The sequence below is a fragment of the Oncorhynchus masou genome, chromosome 32 (assembly GCF_036934945.1).
Source record: "Oncorhynchus masou masou isolate Uvic2021 chromosome 32, UVic_Omas_1.1, whole genome shotgun sequence".
NCBI lineage: Eukaryota > Metazoa > Chordata > Actinopteri > Salmoniformes > Salmonidae > Oncorhynchus > Oncorhynchus masou.
This window is the reverse complement of record NC_088243.1, coordinates 32,195,008-32,219,361: the sequence shown is the minus strand read 5'-3', so window position 1 is coordinate 32,219,361 and position 24,354 is coordinate 32,195,008. Positions and strand designations below refer to the sequence as shown.

Here is a 24,354-nt window from a genome sequence, read left to right as displayed (position 1 = left end):
CTTACTTTTTTGAACATTGATCAATATTCGAGCAAACGGAATGAGCAGCAGCTATGTTTGGCTACATACGGACCGTTAGTGGAATTCCCGCGAGAGAGTAACGGTTAATGTGATTGGATGTTAATTATGAGACTAGGTTACCTGAATTTGACATTGTGTTGTTATTTTGTTGAACACTAGATGGTTTAAATTTTATTTTTGGCAGTGAAACGAGGCTACTCAGGTGAAGAAAAAAACTCACCCAAACGTAAAGCCCCATTGGAAAATATAAATGGACGTTTGAAAATGTGCAGAATATAGATATTTCTTTAAAAATAAAGTGAATCACAACGCGTACCCCAGTTTGGGAATACTTGTTCTAGGGTAACAAGTAATGACAGAAGAGAAGCTGCATTTGCATGTATCCAATTATAGACAAGTTGACTAACAAATGGCCTACCAAAATGTTGGAAATTATATGAAGAAACGTATGCCTATCTAAAATGGCCTGTCAAAAAAAGGTTAATCTCTCTCTGACTGGGCATTTTCTATATTTGCGGGTGAGGGTCAGGGGCGGGCCTCAGATTTTAACATATACAGTACCAGTAAATAGTCTGGACACACCTACTCATTCAAGGGTTTTTCTTTATTTTTTACTATTTTCTACATTATAGAATAATAGTGAATAAATAAAACTATGAAATAACACATATGGAATCATGTAACCAAAAGTGTTTTGTTACTACAAATGTATTTTAGATTGGCATTCTCTCAACCTCCATCACCTGGAATGCTTTTCCAACAGTCTTGAAGGAGTTCCCACATATGCTGCGCACTTGTTGGCTGCTTTTCCTTCACTCTGTGGTCCAACTCATCCCAAACCATCTCAATTGGGTTGAGGTCGAGTGATTGTGGAGGCCAGGTCATCTGATGCAGCATTCCATCACTCTCCTTCTTGGTCAAATATCCCTTACACAGCCTGAAGGTGTGTTGGGTCATTGTCCTGTTGAAAAACAAATGATAGTCCCACTAAGGGGAAGCCAGATGGGATATCGCTGCAGAATGCTGTGGTAGCCATGCTGGTTAATTGTGCCTTGAATTCGAAATCAATCACTGACCGTGTCACCAGCAAAGCACCTCCACACGGTGGAAACCACAAATGCGGAGATCATCCGTTCACCTACTCCGTGTCGCACAAAGAAAGCAGTTGGAACCAAACATTTCAAATTTGGTTCAAAGTTCTTGACGTTTTCCGGATTAACTAACATTCATGTCTTAAAGTAATGGACGGTAATTTCTCTTTGCTTTTTGAGCTGCTCTAGCCATAATATGGACTTGATATTTTACCAAATAGGACCATCTTCTGTATACCACCCCTACCTTGTCACAAAACAAACTGGCTCAAATGCATTAAGGAAATAAATTCCACAAATTAACTTTAACAAGACACACCTGTTAATTGAAATGCATTCCTGGTGACTACCTCATGAAGCTGGTTGAGAGAATGCCAAAAGTGTGCAAAGCTGTCATCAAGGCAAAGGGTGGCTACTTTGAAGAATCACAAATATGAAATATTTGTAGTAAGCAAAAGTTAAAGTAGCCACCCTTTGCACTGCCTTGGCGACAGATTCCATATGTTATTTCATCGTTTTGATGTGTTCACTATTATTCTACAATGTAGAAAATAGTACAAATTAAGAACAACCCTTGATTGAGTAGGTGTATCCAAACTTTTGACTGGTACTGTGGTCGGGTGGTTGCGGATAGGTTCTTAGCAATTGCGGGCGGGTGCAGGTGTACGAACAGTTGACCCGCGCACCACTAGCTTATGCATTTATAAGTAAGTAGTCTAAACCACATTCACATTAGCACATAAGATATCATTAATGACAACATTGTATATCGTTCCAGTGGATCTAATCACAATGCTGTTGCTGTGCAGTCATGACCAACCCTTAGATAAATACATGTTTGCCTAAGTATACAACAGAGCACTTAGGACTATTGTGAACACTTTAGTTGGGACGTTACCATAGAGACCCTCTTTCTCACACACACACACAAATTAAGAATCAGGACACAAACTCTGTCACACAAAGTTGCCCCTGCCAAAATTACACAGTTGCTTCATTGGCACTGTAATTATAGTACTCCAAACAACACAGCTCAATGGTGGCTGGGTGTTGACGCAAACGATACACATAATAATACACACAAAAAGAGGGTTAAGAACAAAAATCACACGTTCCTTGAGACTTTAAGATAAACATTGATTAATACGTGGCTATTGATTTACCTGCATCCACACACATGAGCAATCATTAGCCTCCCCTGTGGTTTTCCAGCCCAGCCCAATCCTGCTGGAGCAGGCCTGTGCTCTGACATGCTGTTTACTTTTCCCTCACAATAGACGTGGTGCTTTCACATTGGCCAGGAGAAACGTCTACTGAACAGTCCTACACAGGGCAACAGCAGCAAAATAGTTCATCAGTAACTACAAGACAGTGTAGAGGATAGAATGTTGTGTTTGCCTCCCTTCTTTAAGAACTGAACGGCTTGTGATTGTAAATCCTGGAGCAGTGAGGGCCCTGACAGTTTGCACTACCGTATGTCATTGACCCACATCAATTCCATGGGATCTGTAGGTCTCCAGTTTTATGAGGAAGCCTGGGGAGGGAAGCAGTGAAAAACTGCATTGCCTGAAGCAACCATCAGACCCACATACCACTATGTATATAAACCAGGCCACATATCAAACATCTGCAGTGCAGCTCATCCCGAGTATCCCAATCCAGCTATTGAAGGGTGTATATTTTCTGGTTAAAATGTATCACAGCAAAGGCGGACCAGTTTGTGCGACTTTGGTTTGGTTAACCTGCTATGGCAGTCATATACAGACCAGTGTAATGCAACAGCACAACCTATACAGTGCCTTCAGAAAGTATTTGCTCATTTTTACACATTTTGTTGCGTTACAGCCAGAGTTGAAAATGGATTCAAATTAAAAGTGTGTGTAGGCCAGTGACAAACAATACCCCATAACGTCAAAGGGGAATGAAAAGCTGAAATGTCTTGAGACAATAGGTATTCCACCCCTGTCATGGCAAACCTAAATACATTCAGGAGTAAAATAGTAATAAGTCACAAAGTTGCATGGCCTCACTCTGTGTGCAATAATAGTATTTAACATGATTTTCTAATGACCATCTCATCTCTGTGCCCCACACATTCAGATAATTGTAAGGTCGAGCAGGTCGAGCAGTGAATTTCAAACACAGATTCAACCACAAAGACCAGGGAGGTTTTCCAATGCCTCGCAAAAAGGGCACCTATTGGTAGATGGGTTAAAAATAAAAAATAAAAATCAGACATTGAATATCCCTTTGAGCACAATGAAGTTATTACACTTTGGATGGTGTATCAATACACCCAGTCATTACAAAGAAGCAGGTGTCCTAACTGTTGCTGGAGAGGAAGGATACCGCTCAGGGATTTCACCATGAGGCCAATGGTTACTTTAAAACAGTTACAGAGTTGAATGGCTGTAATAGGAGAAAGCAGAGGATAGATCAACATCCTTGTAGTTACTCCACAACACTAATCTAATTGACAGTGAAAAGAAGGTTGTCTAGCAATGATCAACAACCAATTGACAGCGCTTGAAGAATTCTGAAAATAGGCAAATGTTGCACAATCCAGGTGTGGAAAGTTCTTGTGAATCTTTCTGGGTAAGTCTACAACTGTAAATTGATGCCAAATGTGATTCTAACATGTATTGACTCATGGTTTAATATGTATCTAATCAAGATATATTAGCGTTTTATTTTAATGATTGTATTTATTTTTAACAAATGTTAGAATTTTTCTTCCACTTTCACATTGGAGTATTTTGTGTAGATCGTTGACAAAAAAATGACAATTGAATAAATGTTTATCCCACTTTGTAACAACAAAACACTAAAAGTGAAGGGGCGTGAATACTTTCAGAAGTATTGTGTAAGTGAGGGTTGGAATAAGTTTACACTACTGGAGTTGTTGCAAAAGTGACTCAGAGTGAAGAAGCAGACCAGGCTGGTACATGTGCCCGTGGGGACAAGTCAAAAAGGGTGTGGCAGTGAAACAGACATCTTTGTTTAAATAGTGAATATAGCTTGGTTTAAGCAGGAGCACATTCACCTTGATATGGGAGTCTGGGCTCCAGGATTTAAAGTGGCAGTGCAAAGTTTAATTTCCAGTCAGACTCAATGCCCAGTCATCCTACAGCATCCCCTCCGACCCAACGGCTCCCCAGGGTAGTATAAGCTACAGTTTTGAATAGAGTAATACTTTGTGAAATAATGTGACGTGCTGCAATAATAATTGAGTGTTAACATTAAACTAGTGTGAAAGTGGCTTTACTGTTCTTTCATGAATCAGGGTGTGCCTTCAGTCTGTAGCCGGTATCAAACAAAGGAAAGCAGCAGCACTCAAGTAAAGGGCATTTTACAGAGAGGCAGTCGATTAGAACACCATACACATTCGAAACCAGAGAAGTGCATGCATTCATTATTTATGTCCATTGCTATAGGTGAGGCACCACTATAGGGGAAAACTGGAATTACCCAATGAATTCCATTTCCTACGAAGGATCGTCACATGAAGCAATGACAGCGGGGGGAGGTTTCTAAAACATTTTGTTGTGTTGTGCACATGGCTCTGGGCAGTTCCTCGTCTTCCTATTTATTTGTTGTGCAAAACAGTAGAAGGAGGAAACATTGTAATACATCCGATAAGACAAATGGCCTTCCAAAGAGAGAGGCTGAATGCCAGGATTTCAAGAATACTGTATATATCTACGCATTCATCTTGAGAGGAAATCCCTCATATACGTTTTGTCGTTGCTATTAAAGGATGTGTGGATCAGGATAGTGATAAAAATGCAACACAACAATACATGCCAATGAAGTGAGATAAGGGCCGTCGACAGTGAATCAGGGACATTGTTATTTTATTAGTACTTTTTTGGGCCCATCCTTTTGTCCTTTTTGGAGGACAAAGGTAACTTTGCTTTACATTTTTGTTACAAATGGGCAATTCCACGGTAGACTCAGATTTTTCACTTACAATGTATGCCAAACAAAAAACATTGATTTCAAAAGTTTAACAAACCATACAACTATGTACAAGGAAGACTTCGTTTACACAGAACATTTTACAAAAACACATTGACTGGAAGAACTGTGCAGATGCAAAGTTTGTTAACAGAATTTCTGTAAAATCTCCCTCAGTTTTTATGAGTCCATGTTTTCCAAAGAAAACTAATCTTTGGTCCGAATGAAGATTCAAATGGTGTCTGCAGAAAGAATTGGGTTATTGAACTACAGTAAGTAAAGTGGATTTACTCCCAGTAACGGAATAGCGGAGACAATTTAATCATGGGTCCCTTATCTGTGCTACGCAGAAATGCATAGTTATGGACGTGAATGCCATTCTCTTCATGGGGATGTATCCTAAATAGGTACACAAATGTAGAAATATGAAATATCCTCCTCTGCATATCTGGGTATTATTCTACACACTGACTATTATTTTAATGAGCTCTTCCCCCAAACAAGACCAAATCTGGTTGGTCCGGACCAAATCTGAACTAATCATAGACATCCATGTTTGACAAATTTGGACATCAGAGTACAGCAAAGTATAGTGTACTCAACTCTAGTGTGCTCTACTGTTTACTATACTATTCTTTACTGTCCTGTACTGTATTGTCCGAACTGGTGAACCCAACAGTGGTTTGTGACTGGGGCGGCAGGGTAGCCTAGTGGTTAGAGCATTGGACTAGTACCGGAAGGTTGCAAGTTCAAATCCCCAAGCTGACAAAGGTACAAATCTGTTGTTCTGCCCCTGAACAAGGCAGTTAACCCACTGTTCCTAGGCTGTCATTGAAAATAAGAATTTGTTCTTAACTGACTTGCCTAGTTAAATAAAAGGTAAAATAAAATAAAAACTACTATGATTTAACTCTTTAGCCAATTCAATTGCAGAAATTCTGTTAACAATTTTTGGGAAATTCCATTACCAATCTGGTAACAGAATTTAAAGTTTTAAGCACTTGTAAAAAAATACATCTGGTGACCACCATTTGCCTAATGCAGCGGGATACATCTCCTTCACATAGAGTTGATCAGGCTGTTGATTGTGGCCTGTGGAATGTCGTCCCACTCTTGGCTGTGCGAAGTTGCTGGATATTGGTGGGAGCTGTCGTACACGTCGATCCAGAGCATACCAAATGTGCTCAATGGGTGACATGTCTGGTGAGTATGCAGGCCATGGAAGAACTGGGACATTTTCAGCCTCAAGGAATTGTGCACAGATCCTTGCATTACCATGCTGAAACATGAGGCGATAGCGGTGAATGAATGGAAAGACAATAGGCCTCAGGATCTTGTCACAGTATCTCTGCACGTTGAAATTGCCAAAGATAAAATGCAATTGTGTTAGTTGTCTGTAGCTTATGCCTGCCCATAACATAGTACCCCATGGTGGCAGTTCACATCAGCAAACCACGCGCCCAGACGATGCCATACAACGCTGTCTGCCATCTGCCTGGTACAGTTGAAACTGGGATTTATCTGTGAAGAGCACACTTCTCCAGTGTGCCAGTATTGAACATTTGCCCACTGTACTCGGTTACGCCGCCGAAATGCAGTCAGGTCAAGACCCTGGTGAAGATGACGAGCATACAGAGAATCTTTTTCTGCAGAAACTCTTCAGTTGTGCAAACCTACAGTTCCATCAGCTGTCTGGGTGGCTGGTCTTAGAAGATCCTGCAGGTGAAGAAGCCGGAAGTGGAGGTCCACGGCTGGCATGGTTACACACGGTCTGCGGTTGTGAGGCCAGTTGGACGTACTGCGAAATTCTCTAAAATGAAGTTGGTGGCTTATGGTAGAGAAATGAACATTCAATTATCTGGCAACAGCTCTGGTGGACATTCCTGCAGTCAGCATAACAATGTTATACTCCATTAAAATTGAGCCTTCTGTGGTATTGTGTTGTGTGACAAAACTGCACATTTCAGTGGCCTTTTTTTGTCCTCAGCACAAGGTGCACCTGTGTATATGATCAAGCTTTTTAATCAGCTTCTTGATATGCCACACCTGTCAAGGTGGATGGATTATCTTGGCAAAGGAGAAATCCTCACGAACAGGGATGTAAACAAATTTGTGAATACAATTTGAGAGAAAAGCGTTTGTGTGTATATGGAAAATGTCAGGGATTTTTTATTTCAGCTCATTAAATGAACACTACATGTTGCGTTTATGTTTTTGTTCAGTATACAGTGTTTTCAGTAATAACTATTACCGATCATGAGGTTTTTAATCCCACCCCTCTGCTACTCTCATTCAGGGTCATTGTTGCTGTAAGGGGGAAATATGTGGAGTCGAGCACAGATCTGTTCAAGTCTGAGTGCTTTTGGGACACTGTAGCCATGCAGCAGCTTGTCTAAGAGTAGAGGCTGCATTCCTGAGAGATTGATAATTGCTGAGGAACTCCCCTTTCCAAATCTCCTTCAGCCTCTCTCTTGTTCTCCTTTCTCATGACTGGGCACTTGAATTTGCCTGTTTCTAGACCTCCTCAGTCTTGCCATGGGCCTAAGCCTGGACCTCTGTATTTTTGGAAGAAAACCAGGGGAGAATAAGTATTTTGACAGTAGTGACAGTGGCTACTGGGGGGGAAAACACAGCTGAGACTTAAAGTACATCCTCCCCTGCCACCTTTGAAGCCTCTGTTCTCGCCAGTTAAAACAAGCCCTCTGTGCCCTGACCACAATAACACACACACACACACACTGAGCATGCTAAGAGGACTAGGAAACATTATTGGAAACTCTATGGGACATGCAGAAATACAGGAGAACAGTCTAATCCAGCAATGGAAAGATGCAAATGTTCTCTATGTAAATGTTTTTTTTATATATTTCAGAAGGCTTAAATGGGCAACTAAAAGAAAGTATGTCCCATTTGGCTAATACAACTGAAACACAGTCCCCAAGCTTATACTTATGCACCGTCAAGGACAGTCGGACTGAAAACATGAGACACACATTGAGGGCCAATGTTTTAACTCATTGGATTTCTCATTAATATTGATCAAAGGCTCATTGATGACAGATGAGTAACTCAGCCAATCCCACTGATTAAACCTATTGTCTGCCACTCCGTCTACACACAGAAGGCTCCTCACTACACTGCAGACATGAGTCACTGCTGATTCCACTACACTCACGACAGTCGCCCATTCCAGACTGTGATTAGAAGGTCTACAGCCCATCATAATAGCGGGATGTTCTCTTTCCACTGCGTTGCAGAGGCATCCCCTCCTGGCTCTGTGGTTACATAAGGCACCTGTTATCTCCATGGATACAAGCCATGGCCTGGCTTGCGGCCAGGTGAGAAGGAAGCACCACCAGTAAAGGACACACCCTTCCTAAACAAAAAAGTATCTTGTCTCCACTACAGTTCAGACTGTTCTGTAGAGGTCAGGGTGAACTCATTAGGGGCAGAGGTTAGATGGATTGGTTGTGTGAAATGGTCAGGAAAGAGACTATACACCAATGTTCATTAGCAGACTACACTGGTAATTACTGCTAATTATCAGGTTCTAGTTGTCCATAATAACATTAAATGAGAAAGAACAAGCAACTGACATATTATGTGACAACATCTAGCAGGACTGATAAATCTGGCCAATTTGTCTCCAAAAGGACTCTTCATCCATGGAAAGACACCAATACATTTCCCAACTGATCTGCAGTCAAGACAATGTAATGCTTTAAGCTTCCAGTTGAAAGTCCATGGACAGGCAATGTACAGTATGTCTACAAACAGAGGGAGACCCTGGGGAACTGACAATGTCAGGTTGTCTTCACTCATGATAAAGGAAATAAAATAGACTGCCATGTGGCCATTTCCTGGGAGAGATCATACCAACCAAAATCACCAGTGCCATAAGATTGTCAGTGTCCATGAGTACTGCTCAGATAATTAATAGAAAAACTGATTTAGCCTTTCATTGTGAAGACCTCCTTAGTAAAACTTTTTTAGGATTATATCTTTCTACCCGTTTGTTTAACTGTTCCTGGATCAGCAAAGGCCAAGCTACACAAATCTCCACCACCTCTGAACCTGCATCCCACTTCTGACATTAACTTTGGGCTCCCGAGTGACACAGCGATCTAATGGCACTGCATCTCAGTGCTAGAGGCGTCACTACAGACCCTGGTTCGATTCCAGGCTGTATCGCAAACGGCCGTGATCGGAATTCCCATCGGTCGGCGCACAATTGGCCCTGCGTCGTCCTGATCAGGCCATCATTGTAAATAAGTGTTTGTTCTTAACCGACTTGCCTAGGTGAATAAAGGTTAAATAAAATGCCAATGGTTGGCTGTACCTTAGCCAAGTACATCAACTCCTCCACTGAGTTGAGTGAAGACAGGTTTTTTTTTTAAATGAACCTCAGACTCCTTTGAGTTGTTATGCATCGATACTTAAATTCTTAAACCCTTACTGTGTACCCTTAAACCCTTACTGTGTATTTTTCCTCTGTTGCATGCCTTTCTTTGCTTAAATCCATACTTTAACATTTTATTATACTCAAATACAACCACCGAATGTTTCCTTGTTGAGATTCAATTTACGCATTCGCACCGAGTTACCATCTTAGAGCAACAACAATGAGGAAACAGCCAGGTTTCAGATAAACGTTTAATTAAAAAGCATGGATTTAAAGGCCTGTAACAACAGAAGACAAACATAGGTGCACAGTAAGGGTATTGACTCAGTGACTAGAAGGATTCTTCGGTGCTTAGCCTGAAGACCTGGCATTGAATTCAATGTCGGACATAAATTAACGTTTGGATCGTTTTAAGTTTCCTCTCACGACCTCCACAAGACAGAATGTTGAATAAATGTAGATTTTAACTTACTTTACCGGTTGTTCGTGCGGTTGGCCCTTTTGCAGGAAGGAATGTGAGACAATATTTCCACCTTACTTTACCGGTTGTTCGTGCGGTTGGTACTTTTGCAGGTAGGAATGTGAGACAATATATCCACAGCAAAGTATAATAACAGCCCATTCAGATTTCTGTATTTTTATATTGTGCTAGAAATCTGAATACACTACCAGTGCTTTGAAAAATTGATGTAATTTTACTTTCCTGTGCATATATTGTCTCACAATCCTACCCGCAAAAGGACCAACCACACAGAAAACCGGTAAAGTACGTTAAAATATAATTGTATTCAACATTCTGGCTTGTGGAGGTCATAAGGGGGAAACTTTCCTGATGCAAAACACTCAATTATGCCTGACGTAGAATTCAAATGTATCCAACGTGGATAGTCTGCGCTTCAGGGTAGTCTGCGCTCTAGCTGTGCTGTACCAATCAACCGCCAATCATAGCATATTTCAGAAAGCCTAACACACATTCTAAAAGCTAGATACCTCAATGAGATCTTATGTTTCCTCACTATTTAATAAGAAAGTTATTCTATGATGAAAGTTATGAATTTACAAGTTGGATAATTGTCAGAACTTTAAAAAAAGTCTAGACTGAGATAAAACACCGAGTTACATTCCTTTGCTCATTATCACACAAAAGGGACATTCAGCAGTGCTAAAGACACTGTTTGACCATAAAATATGAGAAACATAAAGAATTCAAAAGGTTTTACCTTTTGGAAAAAAAGTTTTAGGTCCCGATTTGATAGATAAGTCTTCCTTATCTGCTTTCCATTTGAAGGGTTTCCACTGCGTTCCTCTCAAGTTTATTTTCAGAACCTGGACTGAAAATCCAGGTAAACCATATCCGCAAAGTGTGCCACAGGAGGAGACTAGCGATATTTTGCTGAAACGCTACAATAATTGTTCTGTACAAACTAGAGCAATCGGTTTTGCACACGGACGCTCCAATTGTTTCCAACAACTGACAAAATGCTTGCGTCTGTTCTGTCCAACCTATGGCTGTAGTGCGCGCACAGGTGAGGACATGAAAGGAACTACCGATGATGTTGAGGACCGCCCGTCTAGTGGCGGGGAAAATATCCCTCATTTAACGTGTTATCGTTCTCTTTTCTTCTTCTCTATTATTGCCCACCAACAAAAAGGTTATTAAAGATTGCATTATCACTTGTTGGTGTGTAGATACGACTTTTAGATTGACATGATAACAAATATTTCTGACACATGAATATTTTTTTATTTATTTAACCAGGCAAGTCAGTTAAGAACAAATTCTTATTTTCAATGACGGCCTGGGAACAGTGGGTTAACTGCCTGTTCAGGGGCAGAACGACAGATTTTGTACCTTGTCAGCTCAGGGGTTTGAACTCTCAACCTTCCGGTTGCTAGTCCAACACTCTAACCACTAGGCTACACTGCCGCCCCAATATAGTGTAACTTCTTATTTTGACAGCTATCAGAGTGATTCAGGTCAGATTTATTTTCATCAGATAATTGAATTATTTATCATAGGTGGGGTACATTAAGTTATCTAATCTCATTATCACCAGAACAGCATATACAAGGACCAGATAAATCAGCACAAATAGGCTTCTCTTCAATCTACTGAACAACTGAAATGAACATTTGAAAACAACTGAAATGTAATTACACTGTGAATGTTTAAATTATGTATTCAAAATAAACAAGAACAATACAATAATGTGTGTGTTATTAGTTTAAGAACACTATGTTTGTCTATTGTTGTGACTTAGATGAAGATCAGATCAAATTTGATGACTAATTTATGCAGAAATCCAGGTAATTCCAAAGGGTTCACATACTTTTTCTTGTCACTGTAGTTGAGGGTGCCAGTGACACCTTTATAACCCTTGTGCATGCAGCATATACACTGAGTGTACAAAACTTTAGGATCAACTTCCAAATATTGAGTTGCACCCCCCTTTGACCTCATAACAGCCTCAATTTGTTGGGGCATGGACTCTACAAGGTGTCAAAAGCATTCTACAGGGATGCTGGCCCATGTGACTCCAATGCTTCCTACAGTTGTGTCCAGTTGGCTGGATGCCCTTTGGGTGGACCATTCTTGATACACACGGAAAATTGTTCAGTGCGAAAAACCCAGCAGCGTTGCCGTTCTTGACACACTCAAACCGGTGCGCCTGGCACCTACTACCATACCCCGTTCAAAGGAACTTAAATATTTTGTCTTGCTCATTCCCCCTCTGAGTGGCACACATACACAATACATATCTCAATTGTCTCAAGGCTTAAAAATCATTATTTAACCTGTCCTTAATCTACACTGATTGAAGTGGATTTAACAGTTGACATCAAGAAGGGATAATATATTTCACCTGGATTCACCTGGTCAGTCTATGTCATGGAAGGAGCAAGTGTTCCTAACGTTTTGTACACTCAGTGTATTTGTTATTTTTCGGGTGTGGATTTCATATAAGCCCTCTTGGGTTTCAAAGCTCACCTGCACACCTTTTAACTTTGTTTTTGTCTGCACTGTTTTTCATTCACTTTACAAATAACTATAAAGATAAAACCGATGTTCAGAATAGCTTTATCTGACAAATATGCTAAGCGAATTAAACATGATTTTAGGAGATGTTTTCATGTCCAATTTGAAATTACACATGGGGTAAAATTCTGACATGCAGCTACCTGTACACTTCATGTATATTACAGTGTCTGAGAATGTCACTGTCTATGCCATATCATATCCAGATCAGATAGAGGTAAGAATAGACCGACTTGGATACCAGGAGCACAGACGCGTACTGAAGAAGTGATAAGAGAGGAATATACAGTATGTCTAGATAGAAGCTCATAGGATGGTGGAATCACAAAAACAGATCTCTAATGTTGACTGGATCCTTGTGCTTTTCTCAGTCTATTCTTGTGCAATTTCATAGATTAATCTTGGCTTTGAAAGAGCGCCGACTCCCATGAATCATAAGTCTTGCTATTTCACTGTGGATCCCATGACTTATCAGTCTGAATGATCTGTGAGTGCAACACAAACTCTCTCTTACCCTTTCCTCTTGTTCCTATCCTTGTCCACTTCTTTTGACAGGTGATGGAGACACCAATGACGGATCTACACAGCGGGAGGGAAGTTGAGTCTAAAGAGGACTTGCACTCTGAAGAGGAGTATATGTAGGAGGCACATTCTGTGGAGAGCAGCCTAACGGCAGCAGTAACCCACTCTGAGAGAAGCATGTACAGTGCCGGATATATGGTTCAAGCACGCATAACTGAGGTGGAACATACTTTTGTCCTGCTGGAGGGTAGCATGGACAGGATGAGGCTGCTCTTTGAGGAGTGCATAGAGGTGGGCCGTCTGGAAAGTCGGAGGAATGAATTGGTATGGGAGCTATTGCACCTGGAGTAGCCTATGCTGCAGGCTACGAGAGGTCAGTTGTTAGAGGCACATAGAGTCCTTACCAGCATCCAGTTGGAGTATATTAATCTGCAGATAGAGGTGGGACAGTTGAAGAGTAAGCCATTTGTCACAGCCAGACTGTATTCAGAGCCAGCTAACAGACTGCACAACAATATGATGGCCCAGTAGTCACACAGGTAAAGTGGAGTGGAAACCCCACAATGTTGCATGTAAGCTTTTGTGAGAATGCAGTTCATGTACCCTTTAGTAAAGGGTTACAGTATGATGGGCTTTTACATTTCCTCAGCATTTTCTTTTGTCATCCCTATGATGTGACGTTTCATGTTGACCCGTGTTATCAGATTTGTTATTGCTGTTAACGGCTGCCTGTCATTGAGAGTTGACTGTTAGCATGAGTGGAAACTTGCTTTAATCATTTTTTTTTTCTGCCCCCAGGAGGAGCTCCAGGCCCATGTCTTGTCTCAGAGGTAGTCCAGCTTCTGGAGACCCGGCACAACCAGCTGAACACCGTCACAGGGCCGTGAATGACTTCACTCACTGCCAACAAGCCTCACTGTGCCTTCAGCGGTAGCATGATGAATCTAGAAGGCTGGTATGAACCGTGGCTGCTAGCCCTGCTCCGGAGGCAGGGAAGGATACCAAGCCAGTAAAGGCATGGTGTAACTGTGCTAATTTCTCATCAGGAGACTGGACTCAGTTGAGGAGACCATGAGGAAGCTGAAGCTTCTTTTTTTTTGTTGAAAAAGGCAAAACAAACAATTGGAAGAATTGAATGGACTTTTGAGGGGAAGGATGTGGTATGCTACTGGCCATGAAATGCAGAGAACTAGCAGATGATCCTTTTGACCCTGAGGAATGAAGGTTTAGCAAATTAATATTTTAATCCTGTACTACTTACAATTGCCTGACATGTACAATTAACATTCCTGGGAGTCTCAATGTGATTTTATTACATGGGCTGTATTGAAGCAAGCAAGACATTTGCTGAAGGGGAATCATTACTTTTCCATGGAAGTACAGGATAGTTGACAAAACACATGGAATATCCACAACCCCTCCAGACCGAACATGTATTGTTTGCAAGTGTCCTTGATTGTGCATTTAGCCAATAATGTCAGTGATTGCTTTACTTAAACTGCTCTTAATACATTAACAATGACATTATGATAGTTGGCCTTGGCTGTGAGATCAGCATGTCTTAACTGTAAACTGCACTGCATGGAAGGTCTACTGTAAAAACAATGTTTATTATGAATACACATACACAGCAAAAAGAAATCCGATGCAGATGTGGCATACAAAGCAGGGATACTAGTCATACAAAGGTGATTGGGGAAATCTACAATACAGCTGTCAAGGGAATGAAAATCTATGTAATTTCTTATGAAATTAAACTGTATAAATGTTACTAACACAATGAGCATAATTTAAGATGTTTCCCCGCTACATTTATTGGTTTCCCCTTACAAAAATTCAAAACAACCCACTCTTATGCACCATGTCTTTTTTCGAAGACATTTAAACATTGTGTCCTATTGAGAAAAAAGGGGGAAAAAAAGGTGTTTTGAGGATGTGATCAATGGAGGGTTGTTGTGGGACTCAAGATTCACTCATGCCTGGACCTCAGTGTCTGCTGCTCCCTCTGGGTCCTCGTCATTGTAGATGTTCTCAGCCTGGAAAATGGAAAGACATTGTTACTCCGACTAATACAATAAAAAAGTTCTACATATTATAATAAGATGGTAATACTGGTAGTAAGTACTAAGGTAGTGCTTCTGCCATCCTCGCAAACCTGTTAGGCCTCATGAAATGAATAAACTATTCTTTATAGCCTCCCACTGTTTGACAGAGCACCGTCTTTCCTAAGGTCTTACCATCTGCCAAACTTCCATGATGTTGTCCTCAGACACCGAACAGATGACCCAGGGCTCGTTGGGGTTCCACGAGAAGTCTGAGATCTTAGCTGTGTGACCACCGTGAATGAACAGCAGTTCAGGTGGACCATCCTCAGCATCCTCTGGCGACTGCTCCTCTCCGATTTTACTGAGGTCCCACACGTTGAGTCGCCTGTCTGTGCCACTGGAGGCCAGGATGGTTTCATTATGAGGAGACCACTGGACCTTAAGGGAGGAAAGGAGCAGAAATATTTGACACAACTTAGTCATAAATGGTTCAACACACAGCTTGTGCAAAAAAGACTTCATAGGGAATAATTGTCCACTTCATGACTTAACATACCTGGAAGATCTCATCTTTGTGAGACTCAAATGAATGCAGCTTCAGTTTCAGGTTCCTCAGGTCCCAAAGAGCAACAGTCTTAAAAGGGAGAAACCGTTACAGCCACACAACTGCTTCACTAACTACAATATGAAAGAATCTTGGAAGAATTGAGAGCAGTAAGAGATCCAGCCCACCTTGTCTGCTGAGCCTGAGGCCAGGATGAACTCGCTGTAAGGGTTGAAGGACAGACAGTTGACCTCTGCAGTGTGGGCGTCCACAGCATGGCTAGGTTTCGACGTATTGTTTGATCGCGTGTCCCAACTGCACAGTAAACACAGTAACCAAGTGTTATTGTTCAATGACCAAGACCAAACAATGCTGCCATTCAAAAAGGTAGGTTTTTTTGTAGGAGAGTTAACTCATGGAGCCTTACATCATGAGTTTCTGGTCGTCAGCTACAGATCCAAAGAGCGACTCGTGCAGTAGATGCCAAGAAACATCCTCCACAACGGCTGTGTGTCCAGTGAATATAGTCTTCGCGTCCACAACCTTCCCCTCCTTAGGAACTGCACTGATGTCCCACATACAGATCGTCTGCAGACAGATGGGAAACAAGGTGAGAAAAGGAAAGACATGGAAGGAGGATGAGTGTTCAAGCACTTGCTCTGGGTCAAGTGCTAAGTCACTCACATGGTCATCAGAAGCACTGAGAAGGCAACCACTCAGGTTGGGGTTCCAGGAGAGACCGTAACCCTCCTTCTGGTGTCCCCTCAAACGCAGATCTGGGGTGCACTCTCCAGATGGATCTGTAGTACACAGGTAAACACATTATTACCAAACATTTTTAAATCAGGACTTGGACTTCCTGGCCATACACTTTAAAATGTGCAGTAAGCAGACCCACCTGGTTTGGAGGGATGTTTGGTGTAGTCAAAGACAAGCACATCACTGGTTGGGGTTTTGGTGGCAATGATGCAGGGGTTCTGGGGCATGTGGCGGGCTCTGTTCACCTCTCCCTCATGGTTTATCTTGATTTCAATCTCTATCTTACCACTGACTGAGCCAAAGCCTCCAAACTCTGAAGGGAGCGAGAGTCAGATCAGTGAGCTACAGCAAAAAGGACTAATGTAGATTACCACCAGTAAAATATTTTGAATGAACCAAAGCCTTAAAAAACATTTACACGGAAAGGTTGTAATTGTAGCGAAAACATTCTCTCACCGCCTTTCTCACTATCATAGTGAGAAGCATCAAACTGTGCGTCATCATTGGGCAGTTGCACGCTGGCAATGACCAGGTGATTCTGCTCATCTGATGTGTGTGTGCCAAGAACCAGCCTGTGTACACTGAAATCCTTCCCCTCAGGTCTAAAATTATAGAAAAAAAGGTGTTCCAAAAAAATATACATTTAAACAGTTCCCTTTTTATATTATGAAATAGGGGGCATTAGAAACTCAACATGGTCCATACAAGGATACAGTCGCAACACATTTTTTGTCGCCATCTTCCTAAAGACACTATAGTTCTCTCAGTAATCTAGCAAAGGCATATTTGTGCACAAGTATTCATGGCAACTATAGCTAGCTATGTATTTCTATATTGACATGCACAGATAATTGAAGCATTCAAGAAAAGTGGTCATCCAACTCAGAAATTCTGGCATATTTCTAGAGCTCCGACTTTTCTCCATGAATATCACTCGTGTTTTCACCTCGTTTTTTCGAAGTTCCCAGTTGTCTTGAAAGTACCAAATGAACCCTACCTGGTGACATCAGGCAGCCACTGTGCTGTGAGGCTGGGCCACTCCAGGGCGTGGGTCATCACCAAGTCATAAAGGAAGGGCGTGTTTTTCTTCCATATCTTGTACTCCTCATTTATCACCCTCTCCTCCACAGCATCATCAAACGCTGCTGTAAAACAGAATGAAAGTCAATCGAGACAGATTTAAATGTAACTCATACTAGCAGCAACCCATTCAAAGGAAATATAGTTGTGATTGAGGGTACCCTATTAACATTGAGAAAGTGTTAGCTAGCTAATTCATAGTTACGCCCTTTGAGTAGGGTTTCCCCGATGTTATCAAACGTATTGACAAATTGAGCGAACGTTAGCTAACTAATTTCACTCCCCCAAACAGGTTGTGTCTCTATCATTAAACAACGCTTTGCTTTTGAATACACTTAGCTTGCTAGCTAGCTAGCCCGAGCTGGGTACTTTTCTTTGTATACAATTACACATTCATTATCTCCACGATTGATACGCCGGGAACCCCTGGCCTACCTTGGTAGCTAGCTTATTCACTTTTGAATGAAATTACCTTCTTTATCAGCCATGGCGTTGATAATATTACACAAGTAGCTTTGTTTTCCGAAATAGCGCTTCGCGGAGAACAAGCACGCAGCCGGGCTACCTTGGCGGGAACGCTATAGAGGTTAAATAGCCAATCACCGTCAACTAAACCGGAAGATGTCGTATATGTATTCGTCAAAGAAAAGGCTCCGACAGGATTCCGGGTTACCAAAAATGTTTCCACTAGATAGCACAGCTACAAAGTGGCTATATCGTAATAATTCATGAAAACCAAAATGTGCTTTTTGGTCTTAGTTTAAGTCTCGGGTTAGCTAAATGTTAGCAGAGTGGTTAATGTTATTGGTTAGGTTTAAAATCAAATCTTAATAAGATAAATTGTTTTTAAAAAGGGAGGGGGGGGGTTTGCTCCGTGGCTGTGGTAACTAGTGACGATACAGCAAAAAGCGATATTTTTACCCCGCATTATTTAATTTCGGGGATCTTTATTATCCACCCGCACAGTAGGTGGCGGCATACACATATAATTGATACGAACGCCATTATATCAAAGAAGTAGAAGGCGAGCAATCTTTGGTACCTGATTGGTCACTACACTGACAATACTTCCTGAAACAATCCATGTTGCAACAGCAAGTATAAGTTTCAGTAGTTTAGGGTTCAAATCAACGAAAGAAATCACAATGGATGATCGTGAGCTTGATCTCACCGAGTCACAGAAAGATACCAAGTCGAAATACCCGGCGATCAACAAGAAGTATGAATGTGAGTTGCGAACTTGTGTAGCTAATCTGTTATGAACATGCTTGATGACAAGCTATACTTACATTTTTCGCTAGTTGCTTGCTTTGGCCTGATTTGAGATTGTTCACCAGGTAGTACATGAATGGGTTTCTGTTAAAATGTTCAGTGGAAGAGTATTTTTAGTGGAGGAGACAGCTCTACCTTCCGAAATTGCTTCATTGACACATTTATATTGTAGCCAGGCCTAGTAGATTAATACCCTCACATATTGGATTGAATGTTTACCTATACCCCACTCTACTTTATTGTAGTAACATGAGTTGAATAATTGATCTATCTATCTATTCATCTTGTAATTTGGATTCTCTCTAGATTTGGACCACACTGCTGATGTACAGTAAGTGGACTGACTACCCATGAACCACAGCAACTGCTGCTCCTACCCTTAACTGTGGTGGTTACACTTTTATTGCGAAATCCCCAAAGCCTACCTGATAATGCAGAGCAGCGATCTGTAACTTGACCGTACGGAGTGGCTTCCAACTTGGCACACACTGGTTGAATCAACGTTGTTTTCACGTTATTTCAATTCAATTACATTGAACCAACGTGGAATAGACGTTGAATTGACGTCTGTGCCCAGTGGGTTTGTCTTGCATTTGTGTCATAACTCTTATGTATGTTCCTAGGCTCCACTCTTGGGGAGACTCTCTGGAGGAGGCCTTTGAGCAGTGTGCCATGGCAATGTTTGGGTATATGACAGATACAGAGACAGTGGAGCCCATTGACACAGTAGAAGTGGAGTCAGAAGGTGAGATGGAATAACAGACTGAAAACAGCCATAATACTCATAGGGACAGTACATGTCTAGAGTAGATTATGGGGGACCAGTACGGGGGGGAAAATATATGCACTCACTAATGTAAGTCACTCTGGATAATAGTGTCTGCTAAATGAAAAATGTGATGTAAATATGTTTCATATGGTTCAATATTTTACTTACCATTGCATTGAATACTTTCTTATGTCTGTTTGTTTCCTGACCAGGTGATGACATGGAATCTCTTCTCTTCCACTTCCTAGATGACTGGTTATTCAAATTCAGTGCAGATCTTTTCTTCATTCCCAGAGTAAGGGCCTTCAACGTATTAATTCCAGTGAGGCTACATGGAGCTCGCTCTCTCTCCTACCCCCATCAATAGATGTATAGATTTCTTGGTGCCTGTAGGTATAATTGTAAGATGTCAAAGGAGCATGCACAGAATTGCATTGCAAAAAAAATGTGGGTTTGAAACCTGATTACAACTGGAAGATAACATTACATTTACCAGAAGTGTTTATTTATCTTGTATCCCTTACAACCCAGTTCATTACCAAAGCGCTATTGTTTGCTTCAAATAGCTCATGCTTCAAATGTAATAAGCTTTCAAAAAGATATCATGGCAACTACCAATTTCATTTAACAGTTACAATAATAAGGTATTGTCTAACTTAATGTATGTCTTCTAGGAGGTTAAAGTTTTGCACATTGACAGGATGCACTTCAAAATCCGCTCCATTGGGTAAGTTGATCTAAAGTTACACATGTCAGGATTTAGTTATTGCTCACTAGGTGGTGCTAATTTATACTCGCATGTGATTGATCATTGACTTTTGAGCCATGACATTACTCCTTGATGAAACAGTCTGAGGGGATATGGTGGGTTGGTTTTAGTTGGAACATTCTACCCCTGAGAAAGACAAGGGTTGCATGTTATCATTACTTCCTCCTCCAGTTCCTATGTCTGGAGTTCTGGTTCATTCTCAGCTTCCCTCCATGCCTCACATTGTTTTCCTCTGCTGTTGTAGGTGGGGAGAAGAGTTCAACTTGGTCAAGCATCCACAGGTGAGCGAACTGAGAAAGAGTTCTGCTGTCTGACTCCCTCCTGGCCATAAGGCATAATTACAGTTTATGTCCTGATGAAGATTGTTTATCCAACTGGTTGTGATATGTATTCTGTTACTGAAATATTATACTATATACATGATTAGTAGGCATAGTTTGTTTTCATTGATTCAGAAGTCATCTGATTACAATAGTTTGTATTTTTGAAAGTGTCACTTAACTATGTGTATATTGTCCCTAAAGGGGACAGAAGTGAAGGCCATCACTTACTCAGCCATGCAGATCCATGACATCGACAAGCCCGAGATCTTTGCCATAATTGACATCTGAGGATACTACTACTGAGAAACTGTCCCAGAAGGGAACAGGACAATAGAAACAAACCTATATGTGCCTGTGTGATTGGACAATTGATTTAGGGCAACAGCATAGGCTTTGAAAATTGACATTTTATTAAGGGCAACAGCATAGGCTTTAGAACTGGATGAGTGAAGTGTAATATTTCCCTGAATTTGAATTGTTTACAGACAGATATCCAGAGAGCAGCAAACATCAGCAGCAGCAGAGTAACTGCTTAAGATACACTACATGACCAACAGTATGTGGACACCTGCCCGTCAAACATCTCATTCTAAAAATAACGGTCATTAAATGGAGTTTGACCCCCTTTGTTGCTATAACAGCCTCCACTCTTCTGGGAAGGTGGCATAATCCCTGAGCCGACTAGATGAAAATAATGTTGATGTGCCCTTGAGCAAGGCACTTAACCCTAGTTGCCCCTGTCAGTCGCTCTGGATAAAGTGTCTGCCAAATGACAAACATTTAAAGGCTTTCCACTAGATGTTGGAACATTGCTTCGGGTACTTGCTTCCATTCAGCCACAAGAGCGTTAGGGAGGTCGGGTACTGATGTTGGGCGATTAGGCCTGGCTCGCAAGTCGGCGTTCCAATTCATCCCAAAGGTGTTTGATGGGTTTGTGGTCAGGGCTCTGCAGGCCAATCAAGTTCTTCCACACTGATCTTGACAAACAATTTCTGTATGAACCTTGCTTTGTGCACAGGTGCATTGTCATGCCTAAACAGGAAAGGGCCTTCCCCAAATTGTTACCACAAAGTTGGAAGCACAGAATCATCTAGAATGTATGCTGTAGCGTTAAGACTTCCCTTCACTGGAACTAAGTTCCCAGCCTGAACCATTATTCCTCCTCCACCAAACTATAGAACAGTGTGTTCTATATCGAGGCAGGTAGCGTTCTCCCTGCATCCGCCCAACTCAGATTCGTCTGTCGGACTGCCAGTTGGTGAAGCGTCACTCCAGATAATGCGTTTCCAATGGCGGCGAGCTTTAAACAACTCCAGCCGACGCTTGGCATTGTGCATGGTGATCTAAGGCATGTGTGCGGCTACTTGGCCACGGAAACTCATTTCATGAAGCTCCCGACGAACACTTCTTGTGCTGACATTGCTTCCAGAGGCAGTTTGGAACTCGGTAGTGAGTGTTACAACCGAGGACAGACGATTGTTACGCACTTCAACATTCGGTGGTCCCGTTCTGTGAGCTTATGTGGCCTACCACTGCTAGACGTATCCACTTCACAATAACAGCATTTACAGTTGACCGGGGCAGCTCTAGCAGGGAAGAAATTTGACAAACTGACTTGTTGGAAAAGGTGGCATCCTATGACGGTGCCACGTTGAAAGTCACTGAGCTCTTTATTAAGGCCATTCTACTGCCACTGTTTGTCTATGGAGATTGCATGGCTGTGTGTTCAATTTTATACACCTGTCAGCAACGGATGTGGCTGAAATAGCCAAATCCACTAATTTCAAGGGGTGTCCACATACTTTTCTATATATAGTGTAAGCCACCTGGCTCTGCTTATAAGTGCTCTGAGCGGTATTGATTGAGGAATGCCAATAATTTAGGTTTTTATTGTTATTTTTAAGGATCACAATTTAATCCAAAACGTGTCAAGAGGCAGAATCATCTAAAACAATCTGTTACGAAGATGGCACAATAATGAATGTACTTGTAGGGATTTTTTTTTTAAATTGTTGAGAGACCGTGCAGGGGCATTGACAGTTTTTTTGGGGTCATATGTACTGTATTTGTACAGCTAGATATTTATTTAAGCATTTCAGGTGCCACACCTCTCAGATTAAAAATGATTAAAAATTCATTAAACAATCCAGGCTGGGATCCACCCCATCACAGACAAATGCAGTGCTTTGGCCAAAATGTTTCATACCAATTGAGTCAAACACACTAAGGATTTTTCTGGAGAGTAACACACCTGAGTGAACATGTTAACTTTTGGTTTATATATTTTTTATTTTGAAATGGTGACTTTCAGGATTATTGTACAATATACACTACCGTTCAAAGTTTGGGGTCATTTAGAAATGTCCTTGTTTTTTGAAAGAAAGGCACATTTTTGGTCCATTAAAATAACATAAAATTGATCAGAAATACAGTGTAGACATTGTTAATGTTGTAAATGACTATTGTAGCTGCAAACGGCTATTTAAAAAAAAATGGAATATCTACATAGACATACAGAGGCCCATTATCAGCAACCATCACTCCTGTGTTCCAATGGCATGTTGTGTTAGCTAATCCAAGTTTATAATTTTAAAAGGCTAATTGATTATTAGAAAACCATTTTGCAATTATGTTAGTACAGCTGAAAACTGTTGTCCTGATTAAAGAAGCAATAAAACTGGTCTTCTTTAGGCTAATTGAGTATCAGCATTTGTGGGTTTGAGTACAGGCTCAAAATGGCCAGAAACAAAGAACTTTCTTCTGAAACTCATCAGTCTATTCTTGTTCTGAGAAATGAAGGCTATTCCTTGCGAGACATTGCCAATAAACAGAATAGAAAAAGGAGTGGGTTGACCCAGTGCACAACTGAACAAAGTACATTAGGGTGTCTAGTTTGAGATACAGATGCCTCGCAAGTACTCAACTGGCAGCTTCATTAAATAGTACCCGCAAAACACCAGCCTCAACGTCAACAGTGAAGAGGCGACTCTGGGAAGCTGGCCTCCAAGGCAGAGTTGCAAAGAAAAAGCCATATCTCAGACTGGCAAATAAAGCCTTAAGATGGGCAAAAGAACAGACACTGGACAGAGGAACTCTGCCGAGAAGGCCAGTATCCTGGAGTCGCCTCTTCACTGTTGACGTTGAGACTGGTGTTTTGCCATCCCACATTCCTGCACTACAAATGCTGACCCAGTGCATCCTGTCCTTGGATCTTTTGAACCATCTGTGTAAATGGCTAAACAAATCATGATGCACAGTATCCAGATGTCTCTTAAACAGATCAGATGGATCAACACCTCCCTATCTTTCTGTAGTCTCTCCAACACTTCTAGATCAACTACTGGAGTCAGGAGTAGCCATACAGTCCCATCTCATTCATCTGGGTATTACCCACCCAAAGCTCGTGTTCTGTCTTCGCTCGTGTTCCCAGCATGCCTGTAAAATCCCTTTTGCAGGATTAGTCACCCCATGTCCCTGTAGGTTGAACCAATAATTCATTGCCAGCGGCTGTCTCCTAATTCTCAATGGCATGTCCCCCATCTCCACCTGTAGTGCAGCCACTGGGGAGGTCCGGAACGCCCCATTACATATTCTGAGTCCTTGCCCCTGTATGACATCGAGCCTTTCCAATGATGTCTGGGCTGCCGAACCATACGCTATACTGCCATAGTGTATTACAGATTAGATTAATGCAACATACATGGTCCTCCATGAGGAACGCCCAGCCTTCCCTGTCATACAGCGCATCACATTTAGCACCTTC

At 41.5% G+C, this 24,354-nt stretch overlaps 3 protein-coding genes and 1 long non-coding RNA gene across 8 annotated transcripts in view; 2 read left to right on the top strand and 2 right to left on the bottom strand.

Moving 5' to 3' along the window:
- LOC135525953 (NHS-like protein 3) overlaps window positions 1-11,008 on the bottom strand; it is a 39,310-nt gene extending 28,302 nt beyond the window's left edge. For 2 of the 4 annotated variants that reach the window (XM_064953927.1, XM_064953931.1), the window contains exon 1: window positions 10,692-11,008. The gene's annotated coding sequence lies outside the window, so the exon portion shown is untranslated. Of the gene's footprint in view, window positions 1-2,275; window positions 2,296-9,943; window positions 9,963-10,691 lie in introns of those variants that run through there. The other 2 variants (XM_064953930.1, XM_064953929.1) reach the window with 2 other exon arrangements.
- Window positions 11,009-13,074: 2,066 nt separating this feature from the next.
- LOC135525952 (uncharacterized) lies at window positions 13,075-14,850 on the top strand. Its single transcript, XR_010453221.1, has 2 exons — window positions 13,075-13,569; window positions 13,829-14,850. It is a non-coding gene; the product is annotated as an uncharacterized LOC135525952 (long non-coding RNA).
- Window positions 14,615-18,059, bottom strand: LOC135525951 (histone-binding protein RBBP4). 2 transcript variants are annotated; one of them, XM_064953925.1, is made up of 10 exons: window positions 17,931-18,059; window positions 17,376-17,523; window positions 16,835-16,980; window positions 16,518-16,691; window positions 16,304-16,419; window positions 16,047-16,207; window positions 15,808-15,934; window positions 15,632-15,709; window positions 15,268-15,513; window positions 14,615-15,066 (listed from the first exon to the last, which is right to left on the bottom strand). In XM_064953925.1, the coding sequence occupies exons 1-10, from the start codon at window positions 17,944-17,946 to the stop codon at window positions 15,004-15,006; spliced, it is 1,275 nt and encodes a 424-aa protein (XP_064809997.1). In that variant the 5' UTR covers window positions 17,947-18,059; the 3' UTR covers window positions 14,615-15,003. The 2 variants fall into 2 exon arrangements, with proteins under 2 accessions (XP_064809997.1, XP_064809998.1); XM_064953926.1 differs by having other exon boundaries at window positions 17,376-17,520.
- A 450-nt stretch (window positions 18,060-18,509) lies between these two features.
- On the top strand, window positions 18,510-23,297 carry zbtb8os (zinc finger and BTB domain containing 8 opposite strand). The gene is made up of 7 exons (XM_064953924.1): window positions 18,510-18,685; window positions 19,037-19,061; window positions 19,354-19,475; window positions 19,712-19,794; window positions 20,174-20,226; window positions 20,513-20,549; window positions 20,793-23,297. The coding sequence occupies exons 1-7, from the start codon at window positions 18,604-18,606 to the stop codon at window positions 20,877-20,879; spliced, it is 489 nt and encodes a 162-aa protein (XP_064809996.1). The 5' UTR covers window positions 18,510-18,603; the 3' UTR covers window positions 20,880-23,297.
- The last annotated feature ends 1,057 nt before the right edge of the window (window positions 23,298-24,354 follow it).